Source organism: Dreissena polymorpha, chromosome 7 (assembly GCF_020536995.1).
Source record: "Dreissena polymorpha isolate Duluth1 chromosome 7, UMN_Dpol_1.0, whole genome shotgun sequence".
Classification (NCBI taxonomy): domain Eukaryota; kingdom Metazoa; phylum Mollusca; class Bivalvia; order Myida; family Dreissenidae; genus Dreissena; species Dreissena polymorpha.
The window spans coordinates 2,546,040-2,560,436 of NC_068361.1; the positions used below are offsets into that span (position 1 = coordinate 2,546,040).

The following is a 14,397-nucleotide window of genomic DNA, read 5'->3' on the forward strand; positions in this document are numbered from 1 at the left end:
TGTTTCAATTGTACGCGATTCCATATCACAATTTTATCGCTATCAGATGAGAACGATTTTGATCAGACTTATAATAATTTGCTTTTCAAAAACATTTCAACGAAAAAGTATATTCAAACTGGTTGTGAAATCTTATAAGTTACATTTTGATCGGTTATTGGGTTATTTTTTTACAGTTTAACGGGTAGTTATTTAATTTAATTTAACATCAGAGTAAAGCAAGCTGGTGGGATAGTTCAAAGACCTATAGGTCTTTGGATAGTTATATTAGTTTATAAAAGATCGTGAGTTGCAGTTTTGTGAAATCGATTTTTTATTGTGAACTTGATCTTATGATGTCAATCGTTGACGTGCAAGTGTTAACTTGTGATGCAAGTATGAACGTTGACGTGAATTTACAGGCAACTTTGAATCCACTTTACGCCACCTTGCAATCAAATCCCGATCTATAACCTTATCAGCCAATCAGAGCCCAGCATTTCCCGATCTATAACCTCATCAGCCAAACAGAGCGCAGTACTTTCCTACCCACTCGTAACCATGGACAGTTCGCAATTTTAATAAACAAGATACTTGTCTACGCCCTTTTCCTACATAGAACCAGAGATGTAGATAACAGTTATCTACGTCTCTGATAGAAGATTTTAATTATAACGACATATTTTGTGCACTGAAGTTGTTTTAAAATAATAAAAAAAATTCGTTTTAAAGTTATGTAATTAATAGAAAATATATATTATTGCTAAAAATGTGCCTTTTGCGAAAATTATGAATAGTTTATCGTTATTTAATTAGATATTATGCATAGTTGTGTAGGCTGAACTTTACCATATTATTAATATAAATTGAGTATGTGTACATTAAATGCAGATTACTGTTAAAATCATTAAAAAAATTGACACTGTCAATTAATTTGTATATAAACCGAGGACCCTTACCCAAATGGTTATTATTGAATTTTATTAACTTTGTATTTACATGTTATACGAATAATGCACGAATAATTATATAATTAAACAGCGAAATTGTGCTTAAGTCTACAAAATATTCGTAGAGAGAAATTTCAACAAAGAAATTAACACACGTACGTGTGAACTAACGATATCAGTGTGAATTATAGATACTATTTGTGAACATATGAACACATTTAACTAATTCTATCAGTGTGAACCCGTCTCATCATTGTGAAATTTTAATGTGAACTAGTGATGGTAGTGTGAACATGAAATGTCAATATGAACGATTGAGGTAACTGTGAACAAGTAACCATGAGTATGAACTATTGATTTCTATTTAAATTTTTGATGGTAGTGTGAATAAACGATATTCATGTGAACTATTTAGGATAAATTAATACTAGTGAACAAGAGATGTTATTGTGAACTATTGGTGTGAGTGTTAACGTGTGATGTATGTGTTAAATAATGATACACGTGTGAACTAGTTTTACAAATAGGAAATATTGAATAGTAATTGTGAACTAGTTTTACACGAAGGAGATATTGAATAAAAACTGCGTTGATTTCAAGTTCTATATTAATGTTGTTTTTTTTACTTATTAAATTATTTCATTTGCATGGTTGAGTTGGGAATAATGTTGATCAGTTTTGATAAATTCGAATAAACATAGGCGACATCACATACGATTTGTCTTTTAAAATAATATTAATATTAGATTGGGAAGTGTAATTAAACAACTGGACCCGTATTCACCAGCCTATTCTAAGAATTAAGACTAAGAATACAGAATATGAGCCGCGCTCTGTTAAAAGGGAATTTAATGAATGCGCGTAAAGTGTCATCCCAGACTAGCCTGTGCAGGCTAACCAGGGACGACACTTTTCTACAAAACCTAATAATTGCTTAAAAGAGACTTTCTTTAAACGAAAAATATCATTAAAGCGGAAAGTGTCGTCTCTGATTAGCCTGTGAGGACTGCACAGGCTAATCTTGGACGACACTTAACGCACATGCATTCAACCCCCTTTTCACAGAGCGAGGCCCATGTTCGTGTTGTAATGTTGCGAAAGTGCGTTAATACTTAGTCAATCTACGTATTTATCATCTCAAACCACATAATCCGTCGATTGAATCAATTAAGACATCAGCAATATGTTTATCCTGTATGAACTCACAATCTGAAGTATTTTTGCTGTGACATGTCTATTTTTATTCTGATCTAACGTACCTTCTTTTTGAGACGTCGGATAAACGCACGCACTCGCCATCCGCGGAACACACGCTGTATTACGACGGCCGCCCTATATCTGCGCATGCGTTCCATGCGACGGAAGTGGTATTGGCTGTGAAAGGGAGTGGTGCACAGGTGTATGTAAAATTCATTTCAGCTTGGTCATTTAACGAATTAAACATAGTACTTTTCATATTATTGTTGTATACTTTATAATACTTTGTACATTTTTCTTATTTGTGAAAAGCACACACGACTATGGAACAAATTTAACCCATTAATGCCTGGCGTCCTGAAAAAAGGACATTGCAAACAGCGTATACCCAGATGAGACGCCGCATGATGCGGCGTCTCATCTGGGTCTGCGCTGTTTGCTTAAATGAATTTCTTCATGAAATATTCTAAATATAGAAATAAATATACTTGACAGCCCCTAATTTTGGAAATAAATTAATCCAATTTTGAAGGATGGGAGAGTCCACTGGGCATAAATGGGTTAATAATGCATTCATGCAAGAGTCAAGCTCAGTGGAACAAACTGTACATTAACAGTATGCGGTTTTGTTCTTTGTTTCGGAACATTCATAGACGGATTGTTTTGCAGTTTTACAATTCAGATAGATGAATTTTTTAGTTTGCTAGAAATGTCGCCACATCACGATGCTTTAAATGTCAGACATTACGGATTATACGTGTCTGTCTGTCCACCCGTACACTCGTCTATGCATGCGTACATATATTTTTTGGATCTAACGCGTATTTCAATTTTGTCAACCCAACGTTCACCCCAACCAACACGCCAGAACGAAAATCAGAAGTGTAAATGCGACGATTTGTAACCGCCAGAAAGACAACACGACAAATAAATCCCTCGTTATTTCGTTCACCCATTTTGGTGAAATGGCGCCTAAGACTTGTATGTTAGCGGGTTTGAAAGGGGTTCACTATCCGCCAAAACGACAATTATGAAATTTGTCGTTCTTTCGTGTTGAAGGGCGACAACACGCGGTGGATATATTTTTCGTTTTGACATGTTGTTTGTCGTCCTTCAAACCGACAATAAGTAGGAAATAGACCGCCGTATGGGGTATATTGCGAGCGTTCAACATATTACATTTAAAATAACAAAGTTTCACAAACACATGCTTTTAAACATGCAGAATTGTGAACATAAATTTACGGGCATAGTCAGAGGGGGTAATCACGTGAAAGTCAAGATGGCGACGTCCATGCCAATGCAGGTATTTGTCGCCGCTTTATACCCTTTAATACTTTTGTTTAATGTTTAAATGACGCCGACTTTCAAGCCATATCAATAAGAAAGTTATTAGCGATTATTTCATATTCAATTTCACTTTATATCTCGACTTTACTGGCTGCCAATTTTCTTAGTGGAGTTGTAATTAGGTCATTCCTCTAACAAATTTCGCAGCGAGCAAAGTCGAGGTAAAGAGCGATTATTTATTTTAAAAAAACGCTATTCCCTTTTTTGCTGATATTGCTGGAAAGTGAGCGGCATTAAAACAAATAATACAATAAATTAAGGTTATAAAACGGCGTAAGATACCTGTCTCGGTATGGACGTCGCCATCTTGACTATCACGTGATTACCCCCATCTGATATTGTATGATGTATCTCAATGACACAGACAATAATTATGTGGACTCTACCTGCATGCTAACAATAACACAATTACGGTACTACGTACGATCATGTATACTCATGCATAAGAAAAAGACAACAAAACACATATAAAATCAGCATAAAACTAAACCTCTCGAGATACAATTTAAAATAATCCACGGACGCATGTTATACAGAAACGTATCTACCGGTAAGTGTGGCATGCACGGAAATGTGAATTAAGGGAGCGATTTCATAGCTCTGGGCGGTGAAAATTATAGTTTGTAACACTAACGCTTTCCATGTTTTTTTTATCACGTCTTTTTGTCATTTGTAAGGTTTGGACTGAACGTGGCTTGTACAAAATTAACCTTATCAAGCATATCTTATATAATAAGAAATCGACAATCCAAAGAAATGTACGTTACAGATACACAACAAAGGCATACAAAGTTTTTATACAAAAAAAACACAAAAAACTTTTTATTCCTTTGTAGAGATGTGTTGTTTTTGTTGTTTTTGTTTTAAACAGTGCAGCAGTCCCTTTCAGCACAATGTATAGTACGACATTGGGGTTGTTTTGATGCATTAAGAATCTCGACAAAAGCAGTTTCAATCGTATGTTTTATCAAGTAACAATGGCTATTCGTTATTTAATTGATGTGCAAACCAGTTTCAACGAATGCGTAAAACTATAACACCCATTATACATTTTTTAAATAATTAAAGACTTACTTATTTCTGGCATGTTACTTTAATCGATTTTTTTGGCAATAGCGAGACGTGTTTTTATTTTCTCATAACTAATCATATTTGTTACGTTCCTGGCTAAATACGAGTTGGACTGCGTACAAACTCTTAATTGTAAATTGATATACCCAAAAGTATGTAGAGTATTGCATGATGTATAGGGCTTATAAGGCAAATAAAAGTGAATAGAAATTCAGATCAATTACACAAAATGTAAATAATTATAATACTAGTATTTGAACTCGAAGCATTGGCATTTACAACAATGAAATATTTTAGGTGCATGCATAAAAGTTAACTTTTTCAATACGAAACGCCGTGTGGGCATGCGTTTAGTGCATATAATGTGTTTTAACAACGGAAAACCCGTATGCGCATGCGTTACATGTACAATTTGTGCGTTTGTGAGACTTACGCGTAGAAATCAGCGTTCGGGCGTGGATATTCATTTAATGTTGGTAGAATGGCCGACCAATGTATAATAAATATATTACTTAATTAATAGAGATCTCCAAGTATTGCATTAGGGAAACATTATGTTATTGTGTTAGGAAAGGTAATTCAAACAAGGAGAGGTCAATTTATTTTATTTTATTACTTTATTCATTATTCCTTTAACATTTTTTAAAATTATATTTACAATGTTAAACTATTAACAATAATGCTTTTATAACTTACAAAAACAAAAAATCATCTTATTCTGTAAGTATCCTTGTTGATTAAAACGTTTTGTTCACAATTAAGTCCAGTCATCGAAAAAAAGGAAAAAGTGATCAGTTATCTAAATCAGTTACTCAGTTGTTGACGAGGATTTCAAACTTCCGGTTTGGTACAAAGGAACCGCTTTTGTGCGAGTCGATCCTCTGTCTTCGAGGTACTTGTCCCTACTTCCGGTTGCCATCCACAGCATGTACTCGTCCTCCCAGAGCCACTTCCGCGGAGGGGTTTCCGGTTTAGGTTTCTCTTTTTTATTGATTTCTCTAAAATAGTGAAGAGAGCGAGAATTACCGGTAGTGGCAGAAGCTATATCAGCACCGTGGCCATGCCGGCAACATCAGCCGGGTGGTTGCACGGCAAAGGTTCTTTGTTAAATTGAGTTCCCCATATAAGAACTTACAGATGAAGTTATATTTACGTTAACAACAGCTATTGCTAAAAAAAATGAGTACCTTATCATGTAAATGTCGCCATATTTCGAATTGGACACATACTTCCGCGCTTTAAATTTCAGATCTGATGTATCAACGTCAGTTGGCAAAGTTTTGTCGTAAAATATTCCTGAAACATGAAACTTAATGCTCAGCGTGTATTTTTTGACATAGTGCGTAGGTTGTATTATTTTTTGAATTTCGAAGTTAACGAGGGCCGTCCGTGCCTAACAGCTCATAGGAGGACATGCAGTGTCTCTCTGCACTCCAACCACATTAACTTCCCAGACTCACGAAAGTAGAGATGAATTTTGAAATAAATCAGCAATTTCCAGGTATTTAGTTGTTATTGAAAGATACCGGTGATCAGTTTTTGAGGTGGTCTTGTGCTGAGGCTGAAAAAGTAAGAACCCGGTGGAAGCCCAACCTGCCCGGTATGGTGACCAATAACCAAGCTCACATGCGCTTAGAGAAGGGATTAAACTGTGGTCGCCAAGGAGAGATGCGGGTTTACAAACCACTGCGCCTACAGGAAAACCGTGGGTATTGACATTTAAATTCGTATCTAAGCGGTAAAGGGTTAAATACGTGTCTAAGTGGTAAAGGGTCCATTACCTATAAATAAGTGGTAAAGGGTAAAAAAGTCTTCCTCTTAAATGAAATCGCTGTTTTATCTTTGTTTTGAGCGTATGCATGTATGTGTGTTTAATTATAATTAAAAAATGCATGACTCTCTTGATGACAAAATGTTCACAACCATTAAGGTACGGATATATACATCAGTAAAAACAGAATATTTGTTTAAGGCCATTATTTGTGACAATTAAATTAAGTTATTTGCAATTCATTATAAGTTCTTTGTGACACAATCGGTGTTTTACGTTTATTTAAATGTTATTACAATAGGGTTGTATTATGATCATTCGCCAGTGCAACTTTAACTGTTCGTTTGGGCTTCAAAATTCAAAACCACAATACAACGTTATATCATTATTCTCCGGTAATTAATAAATATGCAAGATATACTGGCACTTTCGGTACTTACTGAGGGTTCCTTTTGTTTTTTTCTGCTTCGGTGGTTTCTCCTGCCACGGCCGCTGTCGGTCGAGCCGCTGAAGTCTGCGAGCGTCGAGCTGATTTAGACTGAGTCGCGTGCGCGTCAGGAGTGGCGGTGGACTCTGATCCTTCTGGACGCTTGTTTTTGTCTTGCTCGGTACGCAGGATGCTCTCTGCACAATAGCAGTGAGGTGTAAAATATGAGGAATACCCTGATGTGTAATATGACGAGAAAATATTATACTTAATACGCATCATCGTCATTATATAATTTCCAACTATTTAACGCGTTAAATATACATGTGTAATCATATCACTTATTGTGAGTCGCACATAATACGTACTAATACTTTATTTTGCAGAAAATAGACAAGAAATGACACAGGTCCTAAGCGGGATTTCAAATTTTCCCACCATACACGATTGCTACAAACTTGATGTATATATTGTATCCTAGATTATTATTTAAATATATATTTTGATAATTCAGAAAAGGTATTGAACGCCTTCTAAACTTCGTGGAAGATTGAACAATCGGATTCAGATTTGTAACAAACGGTTACCTTCTTTTTAAAGAGTGGATTTCTGGCGGGAGATGGACTTCTGCCGATTCTAGGCGACATCACGTGACGGTTTTCCACGTAACTCGTCTGGTAGAGAGCGTGCTTCCGGAGTATGGTCGTCTCACTTTGGTCGATCAGAGGCCATGGTGCTGGAGATGAGCACGTGCTATTTATAACTTGAGCATCGCTCTGGGAAAATGGGGTTTAATGCGTGTGCGTGAAGTGTCGTCCCATATTAGCCTGTGTACTTCGCACATGCTTATCAGGGACGACACACAGTTTCCGCATAAACTGGATTTTCTCCGAGAAGAGGCTTTATTTAAATAAATACCATTATAGCGGAAAGTGTCGTCCCTGATCCGCACAGGCTAATCAAAGACGACTTTTTACACACATGCTCTAAGTCCAGCTTTCCCAGAACGAGGATCAAATTATCAACAAATTACCGAGTTATGCAATTATCAATAGGCTGTCTTGTTTGCGCTATAGTTGGTACATGAGCGTCTCACCACAACGACCTGGGCTCAATTCCCATTAAAGAGTGTGATTTTAAGTTGGTGGTCACAATACTTGGCCGGAGGGGTATCCCCCTGGAGTCCAATTACACAAACAGCTCAAGGCGTCGTCTTTTTTTTCAATAAAAGTTGAAAATTCAAAAGTTAATACATCATACATGCATCTCTCAATATCATCTGGGGAGGGGTATGTCGTGGTTTGTGTGTTTTTATCCGTAAAATCCTGGTATATTTGTTTAAATTAAGTGTTAATAGGAAACAACATCGATATACATGTTTTTATGTCTGTTAAATGGCTTAGGATCCCGTATAATATATTGGTCCTACCTGTCTATTTACCCCGGGACTCATACTTATTAAGAAGACCGCATGTCCTTTCTTCGGGGCACGCTTTTAGTTTAAAGTCCCGAATATGTTCGACGCCCCCCCCTTATTAATCTTTCATGGGTTTGATAATAAGTAGTTTTAAAACATATTTTTGCGTATCTTTGTTAATTAACTTGTTGTGTTAGCTTTTTTGTATTCCCCGTTTTAAAAGCAGTTATTTGTTAACGTTTTAGCGTGTTCGGTCAAAATGTATAGCAGGCATTTTTGGTATTAATTTCAGTTCAAATGTAGAAATAAACAAGCAAATTCGTTGAATTGATATCCCCCGCCAATATGCTTCTGGACACATGACATTTGACACTCAAAAAAGCATTTTTTCAAGATACAAAGGGCCATGACTCCGTTATTAACGGATGGTGTACAATGCCATTTGGCGTGCAACATCCTCTTATCTATATATATACTCAAAACAAGTTTCAATGAAATCCGCCAAAGCACTTCCAAGATATGGCTTCGGACGGACGAAAAGACGGACGGAAGGAAGGAAAGACGGAAAGACGGACGGACGGACGGACAACGCCAAAACACCTATGGCGGGGGGATAACAAATGAAAACAATAAATGATGACATAAATAAATATTAAGATTATGAAAATTCCGTTTTTTAAGTTGATATAAGTGAAAATTACAGATTTTTTTTTCAATAAAAAAAATAATCAAGACTGACTAATTTCCTGTTACAACGTTTTTATAACTTATTCTTACTTCTGATATGCAACTTCACGTAAGTATCCGCAATATTTCGAAATATTAAAAAACACGGATTAATTCGAAAATTCCTTTAACCGTGTGACACCATGCCACTAATCCAAGGGTCTGTACGAAACTGTTATGCAGGTATTCTTCTGTCGACAACTGCCCTTGTCACCCACACAGATTGCCGCGACGGCATGCATAACTGATGAACAGACGTAGAGGCCCGGCAACCGCGTCTCTCGACTTACTCGTATGAAATGTACCATCATAGGTCGATATCAATAAGTCTTCTGCGTGAATTGTGGTGCAGGTGTCCAAAGCAAAACATAAAATATGTAAGCCGTGTTCTGGGAAAACGGGGCTTAATGCACGTGCGTAGTGTCACCCCGGATTAGCCTGTGCAGTCCGCACAGGCTTATCAGAAATACACATTCCTCTTTTATAAAATGTTTCGTTTAAATGAAGACTTTTCTTTAAGTTAACGAAAATGCAATTTAGGTGGAAAGTGTCGTCCATGATTTGCCTGTGCCGACTGCACAGTCTAACCTAAGAGACACTTGACGCACATGCATTAAGTCCCGTTTTCCCAGAACGCAGCTTATATATACCGCTATAAGTTTCAATAGCAATTACTATTGATGGTATTGATAAAATTATTTATGATACAAAAATTGAACGGAATACTGTCATGACCAATAACTTTCATATCCCCGCTTTTGTCAAATGAAGAATTCTGTATTTGATAAATTAACACTATTGCATGAACGTTTATGCACCAAACCCGGACTATTAAGGTCTTGTTCTGTGAAAACTGGGCTTAATTCATGTGCGTAAAGTGTCGTCCCAGATAAGCCTGTGCAATCCGCACATGCTAATCAGGGACGACACTTTCCGCTTTAATGGTATTTTTAGTTTCAAGGAAGTCCCTCCTTACCGAAAATCAAGTTAAGGCGGAAAATTTCGTCCCTGATTAGCCTGTGCGGACTGCACAGGCTAATCTGGGACGACACTTTACGCACATGTATTATGCCCAGTTTTATCAGAACAAGACACGTTTGTGCACCAAACCCGGACTATTATGATAAAGGAATTAATGTGGATTTCACTTTGTAATTTAATAGCCTTATTCAATATTCCGATATTTAGAATGTATTTATTCCAAAGTTTTTTAGATACCGCCCGAAAATGTACAAGTTTATTGAGCTACTAAATAGTTTAAACAAAAAAGTACTAAAACAACTCTCCGTGTTTTGTTTCAAATTCCTTTAAATGCGATAAAATATCTTATATATGTAATACAAGTTAAGGGTAAGAAAACAAATGCACAATATTATATTTCTTATTGCAATTTTGACACTAAGTCATCATTGTGTTAGTGCAAAGGTTAACCGTGTGATATTCTCACGCAAATTATTTGATATTTTATACTGTTTATTTCATTTGATCTAAATTTGACATGATGCATTCTTTATATTTATTGCAAACGCATGTTATTGTAATAATAAAATATGTTTTAGTATTGATGATGATGAGCTATAAATGTTTAAATTGAACGTATAATGTTCTGTTTTTTTCTGATAAAAGAATGATATTTAAATAAATATATAAATAAAAAAACGATAATATCAATGTCAACAAAATCATCCTCATCGTCGTCGTCGTCGTCGACATCGTCGTAATTATTATTAGATATCGTGGTCATCATCATCATCATCATCATCATCATCATCATCATCATCATCATCATCATCATCATCATCATCATCAATATCATCATCATCATCATCATCATCATCATCATCATCATCATCATCATCATCATCATCATCATCATCATCATCATCATCATCATCATCATTAATATGAGTTTTATACTTGTAGATGTGACGTCACTCCAAGACGGGCCTCCACTGTTGCCTTTACCTCGTTCCAGTCACTCATTCGTTACTAATTAGCAATTATTGTTATTATTTCTACGCGACTTAACATAGGCCCAATCAATTTAACTCGCTTAATAATTGATAGACTAATATTCAATTATATTGTTACGTGATCCAACGGAAAAAGCCAGTTATGTGTTTTCTGTAAAGAAAACGGATTGTCAGTACGTCAGATGACATCAGATTACCAACGCAATTACAGCTACTTTCTATAGAATATTTCTTCATGACTTATTCAGTAAGACGTGAAGGTTGTCTTTAACATTTTTGTAAACCCTTTCAGCGCTGGAACCGAATTTTAAAGGCCTTTGCAAACAGTTTGGATCCAGATGAGACGCCACAGAACGTGGCGTCTCATCAGGTTCCAATCTGTTTGCTATTCTGATAGTATTCTTTGGAAAAAAAATCGAAGAAAATTATAACTTTAGAAATTCAGCAGACGACATTTTAGCAGACGACAAATTTCCCAGCATGCAAAGGGTTAATAAAGTGTCCATGAAGGGCAGTTATATGGCAAAACTGCACCACGCGATGAAACTAACAACAACCGAATTCTTTTAAAGCAAGGAGTAATCCACAGCTCTGACCCCTTATAGCACTCTTAAGGTAATTTGTACATTCAAATGTGGTGATAATTCACATGGGCGCTTTGAAGATTGCTAAATACTATTAAAGGAAACATATCATCAATACAGTAATAAACGATACGACATAACTGTAAAACGAATTTGTACGTCATTAAGGAATAATAGTAAAATTATGCATATAAGCTTTTGCCAATGTGCTCCAAGAATTTGGGAATTCTATAGTGCATTACGATATACTTTTTGAATATAAAAGAAGTCAAGCGTGATGCAGTAAACAAAAATACAACTAAATTAAAACAAAGTTTGTTCAATTGTTGAATATCTATATGGAACAGCATATCTTGCTCAAGCGCTCATACTTAATATGTTATCTTTATTAATTTTACATAAACCGACGGTGCAATATATTGTTTCCGAAATACGAAACGTAACCATTACTACATGGAAGAAACATGTCTGAAGTCATTGGAACCAATTAAATTCTCTTAAATAATATATACGGAAATCATGATGCGGAACGGATGCGGTGTCAGGTCTATCTATCTTCCGGCTGTCCTACAGCGAGCTTATCATTAATTATGCAGGAACGCATAGAAATTGAATGTTTTGTCCTTTATCGGAACGTGCGTTCCCTCATGGACACGAGTCAGTCCTTCGAAATGCTAACTGGAAAAGAACAGCGCTTGACGGTCAAATTTGAACTGGCAATGATTTATATGCTAGTTTAGTTTATAGCTGTTTAATTTATCTCGATTTCATCGACAGCTTAAGGCTTATTGAAACGTTCAAGTGTCCATTTCCTGGGTAGAACCAGTACTTAGGGTGAGATTTAAAGAAAACTCCGACAGTGAGGGTCGAACCCGTGACCCCGGTCGGTAGGCGGACACAATATTCCCTACGGGAAAGGGCAAACATTTGCTTCTTGAGGTTCCAGGTTCCATCCCTAGCGTAGTCACATTTTATGTCTATCTTTTGTTCTTGTTATTTTAATTAATTAAAAATTATTTTTAATATTACAGTTTTGTTAGAAAGTAATTTACATATATTTTAAAAAATACGAAAATCTTTCAAGAAGCCCCATAAGGCCCTGTCCTAGAGTAATTGTGTTTGAAGAGTGATAAGTAGGCTATAGTCTCTTTAAAACTTGAAGTTTTGGTATCATACAATATAGACCGGAACTATCTATATGGACATGACTTGATTAGAAAAAAACTTCAGTCAGGTTTGGCATTGTAGATGTACACGTTTGTGATTGAATTGATCGTATCACTGTTCGCAGATGATGCTAATTCTTGGAATAGTGAAAACGCATTCAGGATTTTTTTAACTATTGCACGGTAGTCTTAAAAAGATGATGTTGATCTTCATCGAGCTCATTTGACCCTCACTATAACATCCATGATGTACACTGTTATGCCCCACGGAGTGGACATAATGCTTGTCATGGAGGCATTAGGCTCTGAACTTGTTCGTCCGTACGTCTCTAACTCCTTAAGAACGTCATAAAGCTTGCGTTTTCAACTCCTCGTTAACGGCTGGTGGATCTCGCTCAGCCTCTATTTCCGCCATTTTTGCGTTCGGGCTTATCAAGTGCGATAGGATTATATGGTTACAGCCCGTGTTCTTAATCAGTTTTTATCCCTTAGATACGTATTTTCACGCATTTTAATTTCCTTAGCAAGTTAAATGTAATTAAAGACCTTTCTTACTGATTTCAAGTTTTAAATGTTTCATTTCCAACCCTGAGATATTGATTAGCAGCAATCAGCATTAAACCTGAACAGACTGCGAGTAACTCGCAGGCTGTTCTGGTTTTATGCTGTTAACACATAGCCATTTTCACTTAGCTTCTGAGAAAGAAAGGGTTAATCAGCTGTTGGGTTCGTACATTAAATATCCAGCTCTAATGAACACTTTTAAATGATCTAAATCAGACAAACCCCGGTAGATCCGTGAAATATTCATGGACTCTCTGTTCCTAACCATATCACAGAAAGCTCATGAATATTGAAGCCGTAATTATGAGTTTGTACTCCAGTTCAAAGCCTTATAGATAGTGAATTATATAGCCTCAATTTTTAACGATTTATTCTCCACGCGACAAAACGGGAAACAAAAATATATCTTATGAATATCTATCAAAGATTTAACGATGGTTATTCAACGCGTGTGCGCTCAATTTCCTATGAAGATCCATAAAATTCCCAATAGCGTTTTACAAGCTAACTGTAAATATTTGAGTGCGAACGAAGGGTATCATATACAATGTCAACAGGTTATTAAACACATTTTTCATCACTTACTTTTCTACAAGAAATCATCATGCTCATCGTCATCGTGATCATCATAATCATCATCATCATAATCATCATCATTATCATCATCATCATAATCATTATCATCATAATCATCTTAATCACTATCATCATCGTCGTCATTTCCAATTCAAGTGAGACCTCTCGTTTAACGGTAGGCACTGCGTTCAAAAGTAAAATAGTGTTAGATATTTCACCTTCCAGATCGGGTTCGATTTCCAGTTGTAACCTTTTCTTATTGTATGCTCATGCGTTATTTCTACATAATTGAATTTTAAATACATGTTATAAGTCAATTTTAGTATAAAACTAACGACTTAAAATCATAACAATATTTGACCGTCATCACTTGTTAATAGGGCATAGTGGTTTGATACAGCTTTGCTCGAAACCGCTCATACCTCTACGCTGTGGTTGTACAGCAATCTTGTGTTGATATTCTTAATCGGATCATGATGGAAAAAGCTATGAAATCTCCACAAGTGCATGCATTTCGGAACTCTGTTGAATGTGTTGATTGAATGTTGCTCTACGGTGCATATTGCATTGCACTCATTAACTATTAATGAAAGAAACCAATGAGCAATATTAGTGATAATTACTATTTGTCATTCTGAATTGTGTT

The 14,397-nt window shown here is 36.0% G+C and overlaps 1 protein-coding gene across 1 annotated transcript in view; it reads right to left on the minus strand.

The window, feature by feature from the left end:
- The window catches only part of LOC127838130 (collagen alpha-1(XII) chain-like), a 148,942-nt gene extending 145,160 nt beyond the window's left edge, over positions 1-3,782 (minus strand). Inside the window, exon 1 of the mRNA XM_052365703.1 lies at positions 3,759-3,782. Coding sequence (XP_052221663.1) covers positions 3,759-3,782 — 24 coding nt within the window. The remainder of the gene's footprint in view (positions 1-3,758) is intronic.
- Positions 3,783-14,397: the final 10,615 nt, after the last annotated feature.